Source organism: Thamnophis sirtalis, unplaced genomic scaffold (assembly GCF_051295495.1).
Source record: "Thamnophis sirtalis isolate CommonGarterSnake01/CBP01778 unplaced genomic scaffold, rThaSir2_p1.2 scaffold_6, whole genome shotgun sequence".
NCBI lineage: Eukaryota > Metazoa > Chordata > Lepidosauria > Squamata > Natricidae > Thamnophis > Thamnophis sirtalis.
This window is the reverse complement of record NW_028261386.1, coordinates 68346847-68365255: the sequence shown is the minus strand read 5'-3', so window position 1 is coordinate 68365255 and position 18409 is coordinate 68346847. Positions and strand designations below refer to the sequence as shown.

Below are 18409 nucleotides of genomic sequence, written 5' to 3'. Positions count from 1 at the left end.
TATTTTTCACCAACATCCTATGCACAGTAGTGAGAGTAATAATTTTGTGGTACTAAATACAAATAAAAGCTTATGCTTTCATATTTAATGCACCTCCAACTCCCAGCCTCCAAAAGAGGAGTATTCATTTGAATGAATGAATAGTATATTCAGAGGTGATCAAAAGCATTTTCAGCAGCTTATGGAACACGCCTTCATAACACTAACCAGTTTCCTCCTAAGTTTGTAAACAGTGGAACAGAACATCTTCCTTTCTGCCTGGTTCTCAGAAATAATGGATCATCCTTTGAATAAAGCAAGTAAGTGAACTACATAGTTCTTCCACTAAGCTTTTGCCAATCTAAACTGTAGATATAAGAGATTAATAACAACTTTTTTCCTTAATCATTCTAAACCTTGCCTATATTTAAAAAAAAACCAAAAGTTGCTCCTTTTTTCCCCAGGTAACTTTCCACAGTTTCAGCTTCTACTTTGAATTATATGTTGCTTTTTTTACTCAGTTCAAATAATTTTAAAATGAAGGTAATCATGAACCAGATAAATATAAAACTTACATGTGATTAGATCTTCTTCCTCTATTAGTTTTCTTTCCGATGACAGGAGTCCCAAAATGTTCAGGATTGGTAAGAGGGAGCTGATCTAATGTCTGTTGACAAAAACATTATATTTTCTATTATTGCAGAGAATTTCACAACACATATTTGTCAGAATACGAACAAACACATTTGTTTAAAAAAACCAAACAAAGAATAATTCAGATAATGGGCCCCATTATGAATTCAACCTGCAAGGAGCATGAAAATAGAAACAAACAGCACAATACAGAGTGTCTATAAAGAGACACTGTTTTATAGAGATCATAAATCTATCTCGAATGCCATCTTCTCCTTTCCTACCTTCAGTAAGGTAAATATCATAAAAGGGCAATGTGTCTGGAGAAGAAATCTCTATTCAGAAGGTAGAGCCAAAGCCCCACTTTCTTGTGGTCATCTTTCCCAAAGGAAGGGGTCTAGGGCAATTCACTGTGGTCAATCTGCCATAGCCATCTTGCTGTATGACAACTTGCGGTGGGACAATCCACGTGGGATAATTCCATGCAATAAATGTTAGCCACCACGATTTCTTCTGTATTATTTCCATTTTTGTCATACATCTCATCCCACATAAAATACTTTTTTGTGTGCAGGAGGGAAGATGTAGTGTAGGAGCAATCAAAATGAGGAGACTGTACATTTTAAGAATTAAAACTACAATACCTCATATTTTTTGTTTTTTAATTAAATTAAAGGTTCCTATTATTGTAAATTATTAAGCTGTAAGTAATTATTTGTTCTTAGTATGAGTTATACAACATTGTTCTATTCTTTTAACCCCTTTTACCATAATTGAAATCTAATTATAATGTCCATTAAACACACATCTTATTGTACAAATAAATGTCTTTACCTAATTTACCTAATTTTAAAATGTATGCTACTCAAGCCACTGACACATGAACACGTGACAGTAACAGAGATTTTCTTTAACAGAATCACATATTTTTCTAGATTTCACAACTACACCCCACTACTGACAGTGAAGCACAACTTATACATTCCATTAATCAGTGGGCAAATATTAGCAGAGCAAGCTTAATTTCTATTGCACAGCTAAATTAAAAAGAAAATGTTTACCTCACTTTCAGCAAAATGTCTTTCTCCTTTCAAGCAAAGTGAAGAGCGTCTAAGAGTTTTCTCATCTCCATCATCAAATACTGTTAACAATTGTAAAATGAAACACAATGTAAAATTTTGTACAGTTTTTTTAAATTTCCTTAAGTTTAATTAAATTTCAATTAAAGCCTACTTGTTCCATAAATTTCACACATCAATTTTATCATGACTTCTAGCTAAAAGTAAATGTACATTTCCAAGCTATATTGACAGAGTTTCACTTAATCAGAAACACCAGAAATACTATGAAATACTATAGGCTCTAACCTAAGCAAACCTGTGCAGTGTAAGAGTCTAGCCTTTAAGAATTCTTTGTAGAAATGATTGTTCTTTTTATAGAGTATTTTACAGAGAAAATAAAAGTAAGTTGAGTACAAATTATACATCAATTCTACATGTTGTAGTTGTGTCAGGAAATAATATCATAGCCACTGCTTTAATATTTTGATTGCTTTAAAAAATGGTATAGCAGAAAGCCAGAAAAAGGAAGGGGACATAGAATACAAGAGACAGAAGAATCTTAAAATTTTGATAGATAATACTTTATATTAGTTTGTGTGTATGTGAGGGAGGGAGGGAGGGAGGGAGGGAGGGAGGGAGGGAGGGAGGGAGGGAGAGAGAGAGAGAGAGAGAGAGAGAGAGAGAGAGAGAGAGAGAGAGAGAGAGAGAGAAAAAAATAGTACTGAACTATGATGATGGGATACATCACAACTTATTAATGGTACGTACTACCAAGTTCAATCCAGATCACATGGCTATTTTGTCCCCTTTTTAGGTAACTTCAAATGGTTGCTAAGTGACCAGTCAAGAACTACCTGTATAAGAGAGCTAGTTTCATTTAGTTAAGCATCAGGGAAGAAACCGGAGACTGTGAGTTCTAGTGCTACTTCACAAACAAAGGTATTTGGATGACCTTGGGCCAGTCTCAACTCTAGGAAGGAGGCTATGGCAAACCACTTCTGAAAAACCTTGCTAAGGAAACTGCGGGAACTAGGCCAAGCAGTGTCTGAGAATTGGATTCCAATTCTCAGACACTGCTTGGCCTAGTTCCCGCAGTTTCCTTAGCAAGGTTTTTCAGAAGTGGTTTGCCATAGCCTCCTTCCTAGAGTTGAGACTGGCCCAAGGTCATCCAAATACCTTTGTTTGTGAAGTAGCACTAGAACTCTCACACAAACACACACACACACACATATATACATACATACACACACATATACATATACATATACATATATACATACATACGTACATACATACACACACACACACATACACAACTGGAATTTGTTCTAGAATTTCTAGAAGCAGCTGGGAAGATGAGATGCCCCAAAAGCATAGAATTAGTACAATATTCAGAACAATCAAAAACAAATCAGAAAAATTAGGACCAAAAAGGCCTTAATGCAACATATACCTTGAAGTTTTAAAATGTTACAAGTCAGATTCTAAATTCTATGAATTGGCAAGAAGTTATTATTTAAAGCTGTTGCACAATTCTCTTGTTTCCTATTTCTATTTGTCTTTTTATCATCATCAAGTAGATTCTGTCTCAAAACATTCATAAGTGATTGCATGTCAATGGAAATGTTATATTGAAACTAAAAGTACTCACTGAATACAAAGACCAACCCTTGGTGAATATTACAGGAGAAAGTACATTTTTTACAAACTTAATTTTTCAATTGTGTAAAAAGTAGTTTTCCTTACCTACAGTATACCAACTAGCGTCTGTCAATTTATTGATGACAGCCTCCTGATAAGTTCCATCTGGATTCCTGACTTCCACCACAGTTCCTACCTACAACAAAAACAACTTTAAAGGTTTTTAAAGAGGCACTTGGTTATGAAATACTGAACCACTTCACGTCTTATTTTATTGAATTTAGTTTTTATACTAATGTAACAGTAGCATATGAAAACCAGTTTGGTGTAGCAGTTATACCACCAGACTAGAAATCTGAGGAAACCATGAATTCCTTTCCCACCTTAGACAAGGTGACCTTGAGCCATCCACTTTTTCTCAGCCTTAGGTAGAAAATAAAGGAAAAATTGAAAATCCCACCAATGAAACTGCAGGGATTTCTCAAGGCAGTTGCCAGGAATCAATACTGAGGACACACAAACACACACCATATAAAAATGATTTTTAAAAAAGGCAAAATATGATGTGTTGAAGATTCAAAAAATTGATGGGATGGAGGGAGGGAGTAGACAACTTTATTTTCTGATTGCATATTACAGACTATTTTTATGACAATAGTTCTGTCCTTCAGGAATATATACACAAGGATAAAAAACCACCTGAGTAGCAGACTTTGAATGCCAGCTTGAACAAGCTGCAGTTTTGCAATACGGATACTAATTTTATTTTGGACATAAAAATAATTTTATTATGATTATCTAAATTCTATTACTAAAATGTTCTGAATAATTAAGAGTCTTACACTGATAATTCTTCAAAACAGAAGAAAAGTTATAGCAGTAACATTCCTGCTATTGAAATGTGACATATATTACTGAAATGTACCAATGCAAGGATGGCTGAAACACCCATAATACATATCTGCTTAATTTTGTCACACAAAGAACTGTATGGATAGCAATTCAAGGAGTACTATAAATAAATCCCAATGTTCAATTAAGTTATAAAGCAAAGTTAATGTATTAAGATTTGAAAATTATTTTACCCTTATTTATAGCAGTGTGAAGTAGTCTTTAAAAATTCCCATTGGAATAAGGCCAGAATTTATAAAATAATCATTGATCAGCCTGTTCAAATTATTTGTAAAAGTATTGTTTCTAAAAAAATCTATTTTCATGTACAGTGATGCGCTTTATATTACTTCCTTACTGCCAGCAGATGGTGAAAAAGAGTTGATGTCAAAATGGCTTACTAAAATAGTATGTAAAACAAAAAGCAGACAAGCTTATTAGTACTTAGGGTTAAAAGTCTGAAAGAGTGTGCAATATAGTTTCAATTTCTCTGCATATCAAAAAAGATCGAAGAGGACATCTCTAATCACTATAAAAGACTTATTTTGGACAAGAAAGAAAAGAAAGCACCAATTATTTTTAAAATGTTCAATTTAATATTCATATATTCATTTTTATTAACATCATCTTTCCTTTCTTTCTAGTTTTATATTTTCTATGAGTACAAAGGTAAGGATCAATTAATATTCTAGCCAACGAAAGGAAACTATTTTCTCTCCATCGTAGGAGACGGGTTTTCCATAGATTTGTGCAAAAGCTATTTGCTATTGGCAGCTTTATTTTCAGTCAATTTCCTAATTAGCATGGAATATGCTAGAGTTGTTACATTTTGGATTGATAACTCCATTGAGCTATCCAACATATCCAACATTCTTTCTATTAGTTGGTTGTAGGCAATCCAATCCTATCAGTTCATTTGTTGACTTTTTTGCCCAATGTATCACATTATATTTACTTAAATGAACTGAATTGCATTTTCCATTTGACTGACCATTTATTCAGTTGAAACAGACCCTTCTTACATCTTTTTGCAATCACTTTTGATTTTCATTACCTCAAATCATTTGGTATCATCTGCAAATTTTGCCAATTCATTGCTTACTACTACATTAAAATAATTTATGAAGCTATTCCTGTTATTCCTATTATTTGCTTTCTGTTGTTTACTCAGCTAGCAAGTCATAAAAAGACAGATTTTCTTGGTCTATGACCATTGGGTTTACTTAAGAGCGTTTGATGAGTAACTCTATCAAAGCTTTGTTATATGCTACTGACACCAGTCACCTGACTGGTGATTCTCTCAAAAAAGTCTAGAATTTTTATTTTTTTTGCAGATTTTCTTTTACTAGGAATTTTCCTGTATGTGCTTAGTTGTTGTTGTTTTTTCTGTGAAACTGATGAGCTCTGTGGTTGGCACTTGTGAAAAAGAGATGAGTATTTCTTTCATACAACAATAGCACTTCTTCCAGCCATGTTTTATGTCAAGTCTGTAAGAAATGTAATCCAGAGATGGGGATGTGTGGCAGATTGAAGCCAAAGATTCTGAGAGCTACGTGCAGCCTGAAGTTCACTGGCTGCACACTGGTCATCTCAATATATCTTTAATAAAAATATACAGACTGCTAAATGAATTCCAAGGAACCTTATATGTAGATAATGATACTTTCACAAATATTTAGCAGAAAATGTTGCCTGATCCCCCCCAAATATTGAATTTATATATCTACCCAGAGTCACTTATTTGAGATGGGCAACTATATAAATTGAATAAATAAATGAATGTACATTACATATTTTTCTGTACTATTCACTACACAGAAAACAATAAAATCTTACCAAAGAATAGACTCTTAAATTCTACAACACACAGCATTAGTTTGCAAATTACATTTCAGTGTTTTTAAATAACAAATGTTTCTATTCAGAGGATGTCAAACACTTGATAATGTCAAGTGTTGAACTGTTCAATTCTAATATATTTCAACTACGCTCTAAATTTTCCAAGAATTTTTTTTTCCAGCAATAATTCAAATATATTACCTTTAAAGGGCCTTTTATGTGATCATCCTGAACTTCTAAAGTTGATGAATCATGCCTAAATGTTACCTAGAAAACAAAATTGTAGACATATTTAAAACAATTTAAGAATGGTTATCATATTTCTGAACCTGAGTTAAACCTATTTGCAGTAGTTTATGCTACTGAAGTTCAAATGAAACTCACAATGTCCATGTTTTTTCATTTGTTACCAATTTTCTCTTGTAGTGGAACAACTAGATTGTAATAGTATTAATTACACATTTATAAAGATCAGTTGATTTAATATCCTTCTCTACTTTATAAAGGAACACAAGGATATAGATGCAGACACAGGAAACATTTCTTTAAATCTCTGCATCTATCTTCCAACAGTAAGTTACGTTAGGTAATTAAATTATTTTGAACAAGTAACTCTCAGACCAACCTAACCATTACTGTTGGAAGACAGATGTTTCTGAGACTTTAAAAGAAAACATATAAATCCAATTATTAACAATATCATTAAGTTACAATTATACCAGTAGTTCATAGCATCAACTATTCTTTCATCTTCATTCTCTACAACTTTCTTTTGCCTTGCTTACAAAATATCTGAAATATAGATGTAAGCAAAATTCTGTGGTTCCAACTTAACCACATAGCCACAGCAAGGTAAAATGAAATCAAACTGTTCACATCAATTTATCATTCTCTAAACCATATGGATAGAAAACAATTAGGATGTAGATGCAAAGAGATATGAGTATTCCGCTATCAATAAGCATTTCTCATTGTTACTCTAAAAATATAGTGTCTGGGGAATACTCAGGCCCTTAAAAACTCCGCTTTTTTAATAAAAAAAAAACCTGGAAGCCAATGAACTAAGTAGGAAATAGTCAGATTTCACTATCTCTGGTAAAATAACACCAAAAATTGCTACAAGACAAAGATTAAATACTATTCCATTGATACATGTAGTGTCAATGGAAGGTCAGTACATGGAGTGAAGTCCAATTCCAGCATCAATAAAATGAACCCTAAAGTCTTCAAGTTTGCTTGGGGGAATTTCTGGATCAGATTTTAAGATTATGTTAAAAGGAGTTTCATGAGGTGGAGCCAAAAATTCCTGAAACAGCAATCTAAATATAGCCCTAAGGATCTTAAAGATTAAGATCACAAAGGCTATTATTCTTACTGAGAGTAGGTACAAATTGGCTAGTGATAAGTGTGCACATTTAATTTTTGTGTGTGATAGCTCAAATTAGCTTCCCATAATTGGAAAAAGCAAGAAGAAGAAGAAGAAAGTTTGCTTTAACACAACTGATAACAAGAATATTTGAAAACAAGAGAGAGCTTACTTCAAAGTATGCCAAATCTGAGATTTTTGAAGGTGAGATTGATTTTTGTTTTGGCCAAAAGGTCTAATTATTTTGTCCTACTTGGATTACAGATACTTAATTAAGAAATTGATCACATTAAGCAATTCTTGCTTTCAATCTTGCAAACAGGATTACAATCCATATGTTACTTATTCAAGAGTAAATGGAAATAGGTCCTAGCCAGATAGCAAACACAATATTTGAAACAATAAATATTTGGATTTATGGAAACAACTGACTCAACTTCTCTTATGCAAGCCTATGTAAAATAAGTGGATTTTCTGCAACTGCATGCAGACTATAGATTAGAAAGCCAGTATTTTAAGAGTATCATATAAAAGCTACGGTGGCGCAGTGGTTAGAGTGCAATATTGCAGGCTAATTCAGATGATCACTGGCTGCCAGCAGTTTGGCAGATCAAATCTCACCAGGCTCAAGGTTGACTCAGCCTTCCATCCTTCCAAGGTTTGTAAAATGAGGACCCAGATTGTTGGGGACAATATGCTGACTCTGTAAACCGCTTAGAGGGCTGTAAAGCACTATATAAGTTCAAGTGCTATTGCAAAGTGCTATTGCAATCATAATTAGAAGGATTCAGAAAGTTGCTATTATATGGGAATGCATGCACATACAATCATACAGTGCTGTTCCTTTTATCCAGATTCATTATATTAATGTTATAGGCAAATTTAGCAGAAATAATTACTAAATTTCTATCCAAACTCTAATGTTCTTTATTTTTTATATGCCTTCAATTGCTATGAGCCTAGCTAATCAAATGAAAGAAAAAGTGTAGACTGACAAACATTTACTCTGATGGAAAATAGGTACAAGAGATTATTACTCAAAAGTTCTTTAGATATGTATTCTACATATACCTAAAATGAATTTTAAAATGCATGTATATACATACCTTGACTTTAACCAGTCTTTTTGCTGTTTTTATCTTGGCTTCACAAAAGGCACCTCTATATTTTGCACTCACATCAGTGCCTACTGTCAAATATGGCGGTTCATCAAGGGCCTAGGAAAGAAGTGGAAGTGGGCTTTTAACCTTTTCTGGAATTTCTGACTTATTCAAACTGGAGTCTTACGTCACTGTGAGTCAGGTTTTGTTTTAATAATTATTTATTAAATCACAATAACTGAATTCATAAAGCACTCTTAAACCACTTGATTTATGTAACACATTAAGACAAAACAAAATAAGCAAGTGTTGTGAACCCAGTTTAGACAAGTCCTTTAAAAAGTACAAAACTATCTTAAAAATAACATTAACATTAAATTTTAGCCCAAGCTTCTTCCAAAACATTTATCTATCGGAACAATTAAATTCTTTGTAATTTCATAAATATTAAAATGTGAATCTTTTTTTAAAAGAAACAAGACTGTACCACTTTATTCTAGTGGATACAATCAAATGTTCATTCTATTAAATAGAATGACAAAATCCTTTTGGAAAATATTTTTCATTTTCTATATATTTCAAGAACAAATATGGATTACATATATGAAATTGATAGAAGAAAGCAAAAGGGGAGGGGTGTCCTGCATTTACCAAAGTGAATTGTTCAAAATGAGGCACTAGTTTAAGCTAATATTCAGTGTAAAAGTTATCATAGACTGGAAACTCCAAATGCAGGAGTGAAAAATAACTGTCTTTGAAGATTATGTGTTTCACCCAGGAACACCTAGAATAGTTGCACAACTTCAATCTGAGGACAAACAGTCTGCTGCAATAAATTTCTGAAGTTTCTGTCTCACCTCTGCAAGTTCAGTAGGTCCTTGAGAAGCCAGTTTTCAATCTTAATATCATGGGTCTAGAACAAGACTGTGAAACTCGCGGCCCTTGGGCTGGATGCATCACGCACTGTCCATGCCTATGTCCAGTTTAGTGAAGGGGAGGGAGTCCCGATACGTCACATGACACCGACGTGATGACATGAGTTTGACATCCCTGGTCTAGAATATGATATCAATCTGATATCAGTTTTCCTGATATCAATAAACTACAATTCTCAATATCCCTCACTATTTCTGGGACAAAGGAGCTATAATTGGGATCCCACACTAATATCTGAATCCTGTTGTCTCTATGCAAACCTCAAACTGTACTTTTCAGCAAGTCATAGCTTCAAGTGTTGTATCAACATAGCCCTTAAATATTGGAAATTATGAAACTCTTAAGATGAACATATTATTGTACTGTATGACTTCACAAAGGCATAGAAAAAATCTTTGTTCCCCTCTGAAATAACCCTGCATTCAGTGACCAATAACAGCAGCACTTGCGTAATTTATTATTGTGAAAGTAGTTGTTTTACTTTCGACAAGAATTTGTGTGTGCGCGTGCATGCACACAGATATCCACACTGCTGAATACAGAAATCTCTGTATGCATGTCATCTTTTTTTAATCATTAAAACAACTGCATCCTTTCCCAGCTTGTTTCTGCATGCATGGCTGCTCAGCTGGGAAAAAGCTGCCTGCTTTAATGATTTAAAAATAAGTGCTTTGTATGCACAACTGCAGGTTGCAAAGTACTTATTTCAAAGGATATTCATAACTCTAAAAATCACCACCTTCTCATATATGGACAGGTAGCTAACAGAAGATTGACTTTTGAGTTCATACATCATATTGGGATAAGGGATTTCAATCATTTCTACCTTGAATCATTTTTCCCATTATAAATCTATTCATTATTCCTCAGAGTAAGGGTGCATTTTGCCAAGCACCACATATTGTCTCAGAATCAAAACCTAAACCCTTGCTGATTGATATTTTTTAAATAAGCTGAAAATCCACCTCTATTTTGGTTTTCAGCCAAATATTTTTTAACCTAGTTTCTTGTTTATAGTTAAAACATATTTTTAAAATAACATTCATTTGAATAGCTATCATTTTAGACTAAAGTTGTGTCATAAAAAAGAAATAACTGAAAATAAAAATACTATTAAACACAAAATCAATCTAGCAGTTTCCAGCTGTTTTGGATTACAGCTCTCGTAATCGACTATATTTCATGTTGGATGGAGTTTATAGAATGCAATGTAAACACGAGTAGGCACTAGGTTACTCACTCCTAGGCTCCTGGATCCACTACACTTTTCCATAATTGTTATTAGGTCTAACAATGTAACTTGGTGAGACGATATGAATGAATTTTTAGCTTTTAAATTTTTAATGAAATTGTAATGAGATCTTAACAACAAATATATATGGAAAATGCTAAATACACTATTGAAGTATTATTTCTTCAACAGTTTTGTGTGCATTTCAATAACTGAAATATGTAAGATATACTATATATCTGGGATGGCGAACCTATGGCACGCGGAGCCATTTGTCAAGGCACTTGAGGCATTGCCCTTGTGAGCTGGCTAGCGCGCATGTGCATATTGGCCAGCTGAGTTCAGCCTTTTTTAAAACCATTTTTCACTCCCTAGGCTCCAGAGGCTTTATAGAAGCCTGGGGAGGGCGAAAACAGCCTCCACCCCCCCGGAGGCCTTCAGGAGATTCCCTGAAGCCTCCGGAGTGCAAAGAAACAGCCCTATGGGCAAACCGGAAGTTTGGGAACAGAACTGGGTCGTTTTTCGTCCTCCGGAGCCTTCAGGGACCTTCAGGAGGCTTTCCTGAAGGCTCCAGACGACTAAAAATGACAGTTGATCCACGCCTCTATGCTCTATCCTTGACTTCCAGTTTCATCGAAGTGAGCTCAATGAGTTGTTGGGGCCCTAGGGAGCCTGGGCGGGAAGGCGAGGTGAGGCTGAAAGGGGAGGGGTGAATAGAGGCCAGCAAGGTGCCCCGCAACGTGAGTGACATCAAGTTGGCCACACCCATCCAGTCACATGACCACCTAGCCACGGCCACCCACCAAGTCATTAGGCAGATCATATCAGTGGTCCATAGGATTTAAAATTATGAATTTAGTGGCCCCAGTGGGGGGCCCTGATCTAAAACAAAGTACTTGATCATCACATTTCTACTACATACTACAAACTATAGTAGCTTTACACTAAATAAACATGTCCAGCATTTATTAAGAAAAAGTATCAAAATCATTATAAAACCCCTGTTATGCAAGGACTCGGGAGACCAAAATGCACTGAAATAAATTTATTTCTAAGTACACATCCATATAATTTTGCATTATAAAGCATTAAGCCAAAGGAAGAATAAAGTATGTGGTAAATTCAGCCACAATTTTAGCTTTTCTTCTCTCCTCCCTCCCTGCCCCGAATTACTGGAGTGTTAAATGAGATTGCCGAAATGGGTGAGAGACAAGCATGAAAACAATGAGGAAAACAAGACCTCTAAATGCTATAAACAGCATAGAAAGTATCTCTTTACCTGAATTTTAGAAATAGCAAAGTTCCACAAGAGTCACTAAAGGCATTTTAAGGAAATATTTTACTACAGATTATATCGCTTGGAAGAAAAATGCAAAACATAACTGTGCATGTGTGTGTGTGATTCAAAATAAAGATTTGATTTAATAATTCTTTTAAAATGTCGTAGCAGAATTTCAGGTGTATGTTAAAATTTATCACTTTATTGCTTGCATTCTTTCTGGACATTTGTGACCTCTGTGAAAAATTTTAAAAACGTATTTTTAGAATTTTGGAAAAACTGAATTTAAGAATGTCTTGTATGTGGGTAATGTATAACTGATAGTGTAAAATAAAATAAAGGACCACCTTTTTATCATAGCGCAGTGTAATTTATTTAAAAAAGTAATTGCCAAATATAATATAATGAAATATAATGAATATAATGAAAATACGTTGGACAAAAATGTAGCATATGCTTCAACCCACTGTAAACTCCGAAATCTACCAAAACAATTTATCAACAATTAATATGCAAGCATCATGTTGCATGATGGGCTAGTATGCATATATGTGAATGACAGTTCTCCGGGTTCAATATGTTCAAACCTGTGATATAAACTAATAATTAAATCTGAATATTTGGTGGAAAAAATAATAAATACAAAATATATACTTATATGATTAAAAATATGAGTCTGTTCCCGAACTTCCGGTTTGCCCATAGGGCTGTTTTTTTGCACTCCGGAGGCTTCAGGGAAGCATATTAATTGTTGATAAATTGTTTTGGTAGATTTCGGAGTTTGGTACATTTCCTACAAAAATCAATGTGGTTACTTGAGAGTTGATCATTTTAATTTTTTCCACTGTGGTGTTGTCTAAATCTTTTCCCAGCCCATTAATTTTAACAGCAATATCCTTCACATGTCTACAGGAGACAAAAGAAATGTCAGAAGAGCTACTCATATCATTCACCTTATATTTCAAGTAAATTAATGTCTTTCTACTAAACCTAGCCACTAGTTTAGGTTTTCACAAAACAGAGAACTATGGCTGTATCAGGTAAGCCTAGAATAAGTCACTGTTTCAGGCTCTGATTAAGATGAGGTAGAGGTTTTAGTCTTTCCAACAGAATTCTGAAAAGAAATTCTGTAAAGGAACTCAAGAATCTGTCTAGATGTTTCCTTCTATAATAGCAAGATAATTGTATTAAAACTGAATTGGTTGGAACCAAATATAGTATGGGAGAATAACTCAACCAATGAAAATTGGGCATATCAGGTCAAGGATTATAAAGAAAAAAATGTCTCAAATTCAGTGTATTCCTAGAAATAAAGCAGCTGGGCACCTACTTAGAACTGACTGAAGCTGGAGGGATATGACTCCCTATATAGAGGGTTCTATGACTCCCTTAACTACGGGTATAACTGCATTATTTCTACCTTTAAATAAATATGCAAGAAAGGTGAGCAGATGGACAAGTTTGACAGTAGATTATCCAGCTAAATTATTCAAATTGAAAATATTCATTCCCAACTAGTGTCACTTCAAACCCTAATGAGAATCAAAACAAGAAATTCAGCAACTAATCGTTATTTGCCATCACTTTATCACATCTCACTAGACTTTCAGTAGGCAAAAATTCAATATGAACTAAATCAAGAATGCATCCTATTGTCAATATCACACAGTCCCACTTTCCATCTGGAATTACTTTTGATAACAGGATCCTTAATGATAATTTTTTACAGCAGGGGTCTCCAAATTTGGCAAATTGGTATGGCTAGCTGAGGAATTCTGGGAGTTGATGTCCACAAGTTGCCAAATTTGGAGAACCTTGTTTAACAGAACTTAAGTGTATAGTGAAAGCTTGATTTGGGGACCTTGATATAGCAAATGTAGATGCAGTGGGCAAAATCCTCCTTGTATTTATAGCATTTTAAATCATTTGTAATATGACACAAATATGGATGACATATTCTCAGCTTAAAGGAGAACACCCACCCCTCCTTTTAATCATGATCCCATTGTATATAATTTTCTGTCTGAACGTCTGAAAACTTTAGATAAAATGCTAAACTATGAATAATAAATCAGAATGGCTATGATATGCAAAAAATGCTAAGCCAAAATAAACAAGTACACATGGTAATTCAAGATAATAGCCCAGCTCATATAACATGCAAAGACATAATGTGTTTCGTTTAATCTGGGGTTAGCCAATGTGGTTTGTAAAAATATAGTTCAACAAGTTTTTGTGCTTTCACATATATGCTAATGCAAACCTGTTATATCATTTGTGGTTAATTTCTGTCATTTTCATTAAAAACAATTAATTTATATTTAATGTTGGAATATCATGCATTGGAGGGTGTCATATATATCAATCCAGGTTATGTGGCAATCCTCAAATGTTTCAATGTAGTAATACATATGAAAGAAGAATGGAAAATGTTCATTCAAAGAAATTCTAATTTTCTTAGCTCATATGCAACACAGAAACATAAATTACCACAATAACTCAATAGTTTACATGCAGTCCTAATCCATACCTGGCACTAACCAGGGCTTATTGAAAACTCATAATCATGATTTATATATCGTCATAAAAAGCCAAAAATTAGTGCTTTGTGAGATACACTATTCCAATTAATAACTGAAATTCAAAAGGGGCTGTTTATCAAAATAGGATATCATGTTAATCCAGGATTTTAATTATCAAGATATTGCTGTTTATAAGCCATGGTTTATGTGATGTAAGGAAATATAGCAAACTCTGGTTAATTCAATAAAACTCAGTGAAGCAAATGATGGCTTAGCACTCCATATTCCAAAATTCTGTTCCCAATGACTTGGAAGATTCCAAGAAAAGGGCAGAATGTTCCATTGCTTGAGATCAAATTATTTATTATTACATATTGTCCAATGCAGAAATCCTGCATTCTACTTTATTCTCTGCAGAGCTAGTAGAGCCCTAGGTGCACTGGTAGTATCTATAGTACTGCCAAGCTTATCAGCATATATACCTGTAGCTGTTTCTCCAACTGCTCTTAACTCCTTATGGCTACAGCCTACTCATTAGTTTACAAGTATGTCTACTGCTCAGAAAAAAAGGGAACTATACCAGAATGGTAAGAGAGTTTTAAAATGAGATGCTTCACTAGTTTGCCTTCAGGTGAATGGATACTTTAGGACTGGCCATACTCATCAAAATGTAACAGATATTTGGTCTACAGATCAACCTCCCAATGGCAACCATCCTTCCCACAAAATGTGTTCTCAAAATTCAAAATGTGCCATCAGAAGACATAGTGCCTTATTTTCTGAAGGGTAATAATATGACTCGGGGAATTGCAAACTTTATTTATATGACTTTATTCATATTAAGAAATTGGAAAAGTTATAAAATTAATTCAAAAGAGCAACATCCAGTAGTCATCACATCAAAGACACTATGCTTAAAGTTTCATTTATAATAAATATTTCTTAATTTCTATAAAATGTTTTGAACCTGTAGTTACATTATGATTAGTGTTGGCATACAGTCACAGCTGAGATTGAGATTGATATAAATTGGTGCTGTCATAAATCCAAGATATTGCATGACATGGACTTAAAATGGCAATCCTGGCATTCCCCCCATTGTGATCACTAACTGAAAATCACGGGTCATTACTTGACTATCTACCCCAACTGAAGCTATTCTGAGCTTGATCCTTCCCAGTCCTGAGCCACAAAAAGGTAAGGTACTGTCTCCAACTCCCCCAAACTCTTCCCTTTGGCTGTCTTGAACCCTGCCTTGTGGTGTGGTAAGCAGCCTCAGAACCATGCGTCCCCAGGAAGCCTTAACCACCTCAGCTTGCCCAACAAGTGTCATCAAGTACTCAATTGCCTTTTCTCTTACTTCCTGAAAGTGATCTTTTGCCTTTGCACCCAGCTGAAGCAAAAGCACCCTACTGCCTGTGCTGCTGCCTTTTCAGACAGTGCCACTATGCTACTCCAAGTGCTTCAGCTTCTTTGGCTTCCTGTATATGGCTCACCAGTAAAACGGCACCAAGCCACAAAGTCCACGAAGTTCCAGCAGGCATTCATTTCCTCAGCTGTCTTCTCTCTTAACTTCCGTGCATCAACATTTGGCACCCAACTGCCATGGCCAAACTAGAAGTGACTCGCTGCCCTTGTTGTCTCTTTTTTAGATCTGGCTTCTCTGGTGAATGTTTTCTATATGTGACTCCCTAAGCACCATTTTCCAGTTTCTGAAGACAGCACAGTTTTACAAAGACAGCACTCTTAGAGAACCACAGGTGGGAAAATGTTCATCGGAGAAAATAGGTCAAAAAATGAGACAGCAAAGACAGTGAGGCACTTCTGCTGCACCTGCTAGATGTAAAAGGCAAAAGGTTGGTGCAGGAAAGTGAGAAAGAAGGCAGCTGGGCAAATGGATGCTTGCTGGTGTTTGTTGGGTCAGCTGAGGCTCAGTGGTGTATGGCAAGCAGCTGCAGAGGCGCATCATTATGGTGCTGCTGCTTACTGCCCTGCAAGGCAGAGTGCAGGCAACCAGAAAGAATATACATAGGGGAGGAGAGATAGATAGAAAGCAGAAGTTGAAGTGCCCGTTCAGTTACAAGTGCAGGTGAGCTGCCAAGTGCCTGAATTTTGTTTATGTAACCATGGAGGTGCGGGAACTTTGGTCACAAATGCCCAAAATTTGAGTACTACCTGTAACAATGAAACTCCTCACAACTTAGTGTTCAGCAGGTGTTTACTATTTTTCACATGTTTGGGAAGACTACTGTACTGACATATATTCACAATACTTGTTCTGACCTAGGTTCCCAAGAGCATGAAAGCAAACTTCTGGTCCCGACAAAACCCCTTTTTATAAATTGCCTAGGAATTCTGCTAATTAACATACAGCAAAGTATTTCAAGAGAGGATTTGCAGTCACAGATCTTATCTGACGTAGAGAGCTGCCAGGCCGATATCTGCAAATGTGGCAAGGAGTCTTGGAGAATCACAGGTCACTTAAGCGAACTAATTGTCTCCTGCAACTCCACTACCCTTTTACGCCTCTTTTATTTCCTCTGGGAGGGGCCATTTATCATTCACTTCTGGCCTTACTCCCAAGTCGATCCCTGTTCTTTAGATGTTCCCTTCGTCTGGCAACTATGTACATACACATACTGGGAACAGGCTCCAGCTATTCATCTGCCTCACTGCTGTCTGATTCTGAAAACAGCTGATAACTGGCATAAGGCTCTGGCCCCCTCTCTGCCTCCGATACAGAGCCTTCATCAGAGCCTTTCCCATACTCTAGGACTGGCCCATGTTCCTCCCCAACCTCATCACTGTCCGAATCTGCTGCCAGCTCTGCTGGCCGCTGACAGGCTACAACAATACTTCAGACTCACCATAAAATTCTATGACAGAATTTAAATCAGACAAAAAATTGAAACAAGAAGCAACTGAGGAACTGGTGTCCCCTTCTTTCTGTTCCCTTCCAAATTTATTTTCTTTGCCATTGTTGTTCTTGTTCTAATATTTTGCCTGTTTTATGGTCCCACCAGTTTTAGCTTGCAAGCAAGTGATATTTCTTGCAGATATTCCAATAAACTACTGTTGCTATTTTGTCTTAAATACATCATTGTTGCTACTTGTTGCAACACATCTATTTATATATAATTTTGAAATTTACTGTTATGGTTGGCACAAGTTAGCTAAATCCTTAGACTGGAACTGACATTTTTATCCACCTATTGAAGCAGATGATATTATTATTAAGATAAAAAGGTGCAAGGCAGTAATCCTAGAACTTTGTATGGCCTTCTCTTCTACATCATCACATTCAGCTTCATTCCCCATTTTCATTCCTCCAATTTCTACATCTAGAACAACTATGAGAAGACATAGTGTCTTGATAAAATCCAGCATGACCATTAAAATGAAGGCATTAAACTGCTGGGATTCTGCATAATCAGCCACATAGTAGTGATTTGCAATAGGTTGCGGGCAAGATACAGGCTATGTTTACCACACGACAAGCTATTATTTGCTTTACTACAGTATATACCAGGGGTGTCAAACTCAAGGTCTGGGGGCTGGATCCGGCCCTCAGGGTGCTTAGATCTGGCCCACAGGACCGATCTAGAAACAGCAAAGGATAGGGCCGTGCTGCCTCTGCCAGTGAAAACCGAGCTCAGGAGGGCCGCGAGCTGCTCTCCCAGGCTCTGTTTCTAGCTGTGATGGCCTCTGCTGCCCTGTGTTAATTAGCTCCATTTTAGCTGGCAGAGGGCAGCAGGACACTGTCATGGCTGGAAACGGAGCCTGGGAGTCCGTTTTAGCTGGTAGAGTGCTCAGGCCACCACAGACGCCCCCGATACGAGTGACGTCAAGCTGGCCATGCCTATCCTGGCCCCCAAAATGAAATCAAGTTTGACATTTGCATGAATCTTGTCCACGTGAAACAGACATTTAT

General features: G+C 35.7%; 1 protein-coding gene across 7 annotated transcripts in view; it reads right to left on the bottom strand.

Annotated features, from left to right (window-relative positions):
- Window positions 1-18409, bottom strand: part of ARID4B (AT-rich interaction domain 4B) — an 84506-nt gene that overhangs the window by 53433 nt on the left and 12664 nt on the right. For 6 of the 7 annotated variants that reach the window (XR_015696989.1, XM_087718077.1, XM_087718072.1 and 3 more), the window contains exons 3-7: window positions 8517-8627; window positions 6246-6311; window positions 3420-3510; window positions 1674-1753; window positions 555-646 (exon numbers count right to left, since the gene is read on the bottom strand). Coding sequence is in view for 6 of the 7 variants with exons in the window: in XM_087718077.1 (XP_087574203.1) it covers window positions 555-646; window positions 1674-1753; window positions 3420-3510; window positions 6246-6311; window positions 8517-8627 (440 nt within the window). In the remaining variant the exon portion in view is untranslated. The remainder of the gene's footprint in view (window positions 1-554; window positions 647-1673; window positions 1754-3419; window positions 3511-6245; window positions 6312-8516; window positions 8628-18409) is intronic. The other variant, XM_087718074.1, reaches the window with a different exon arrangement.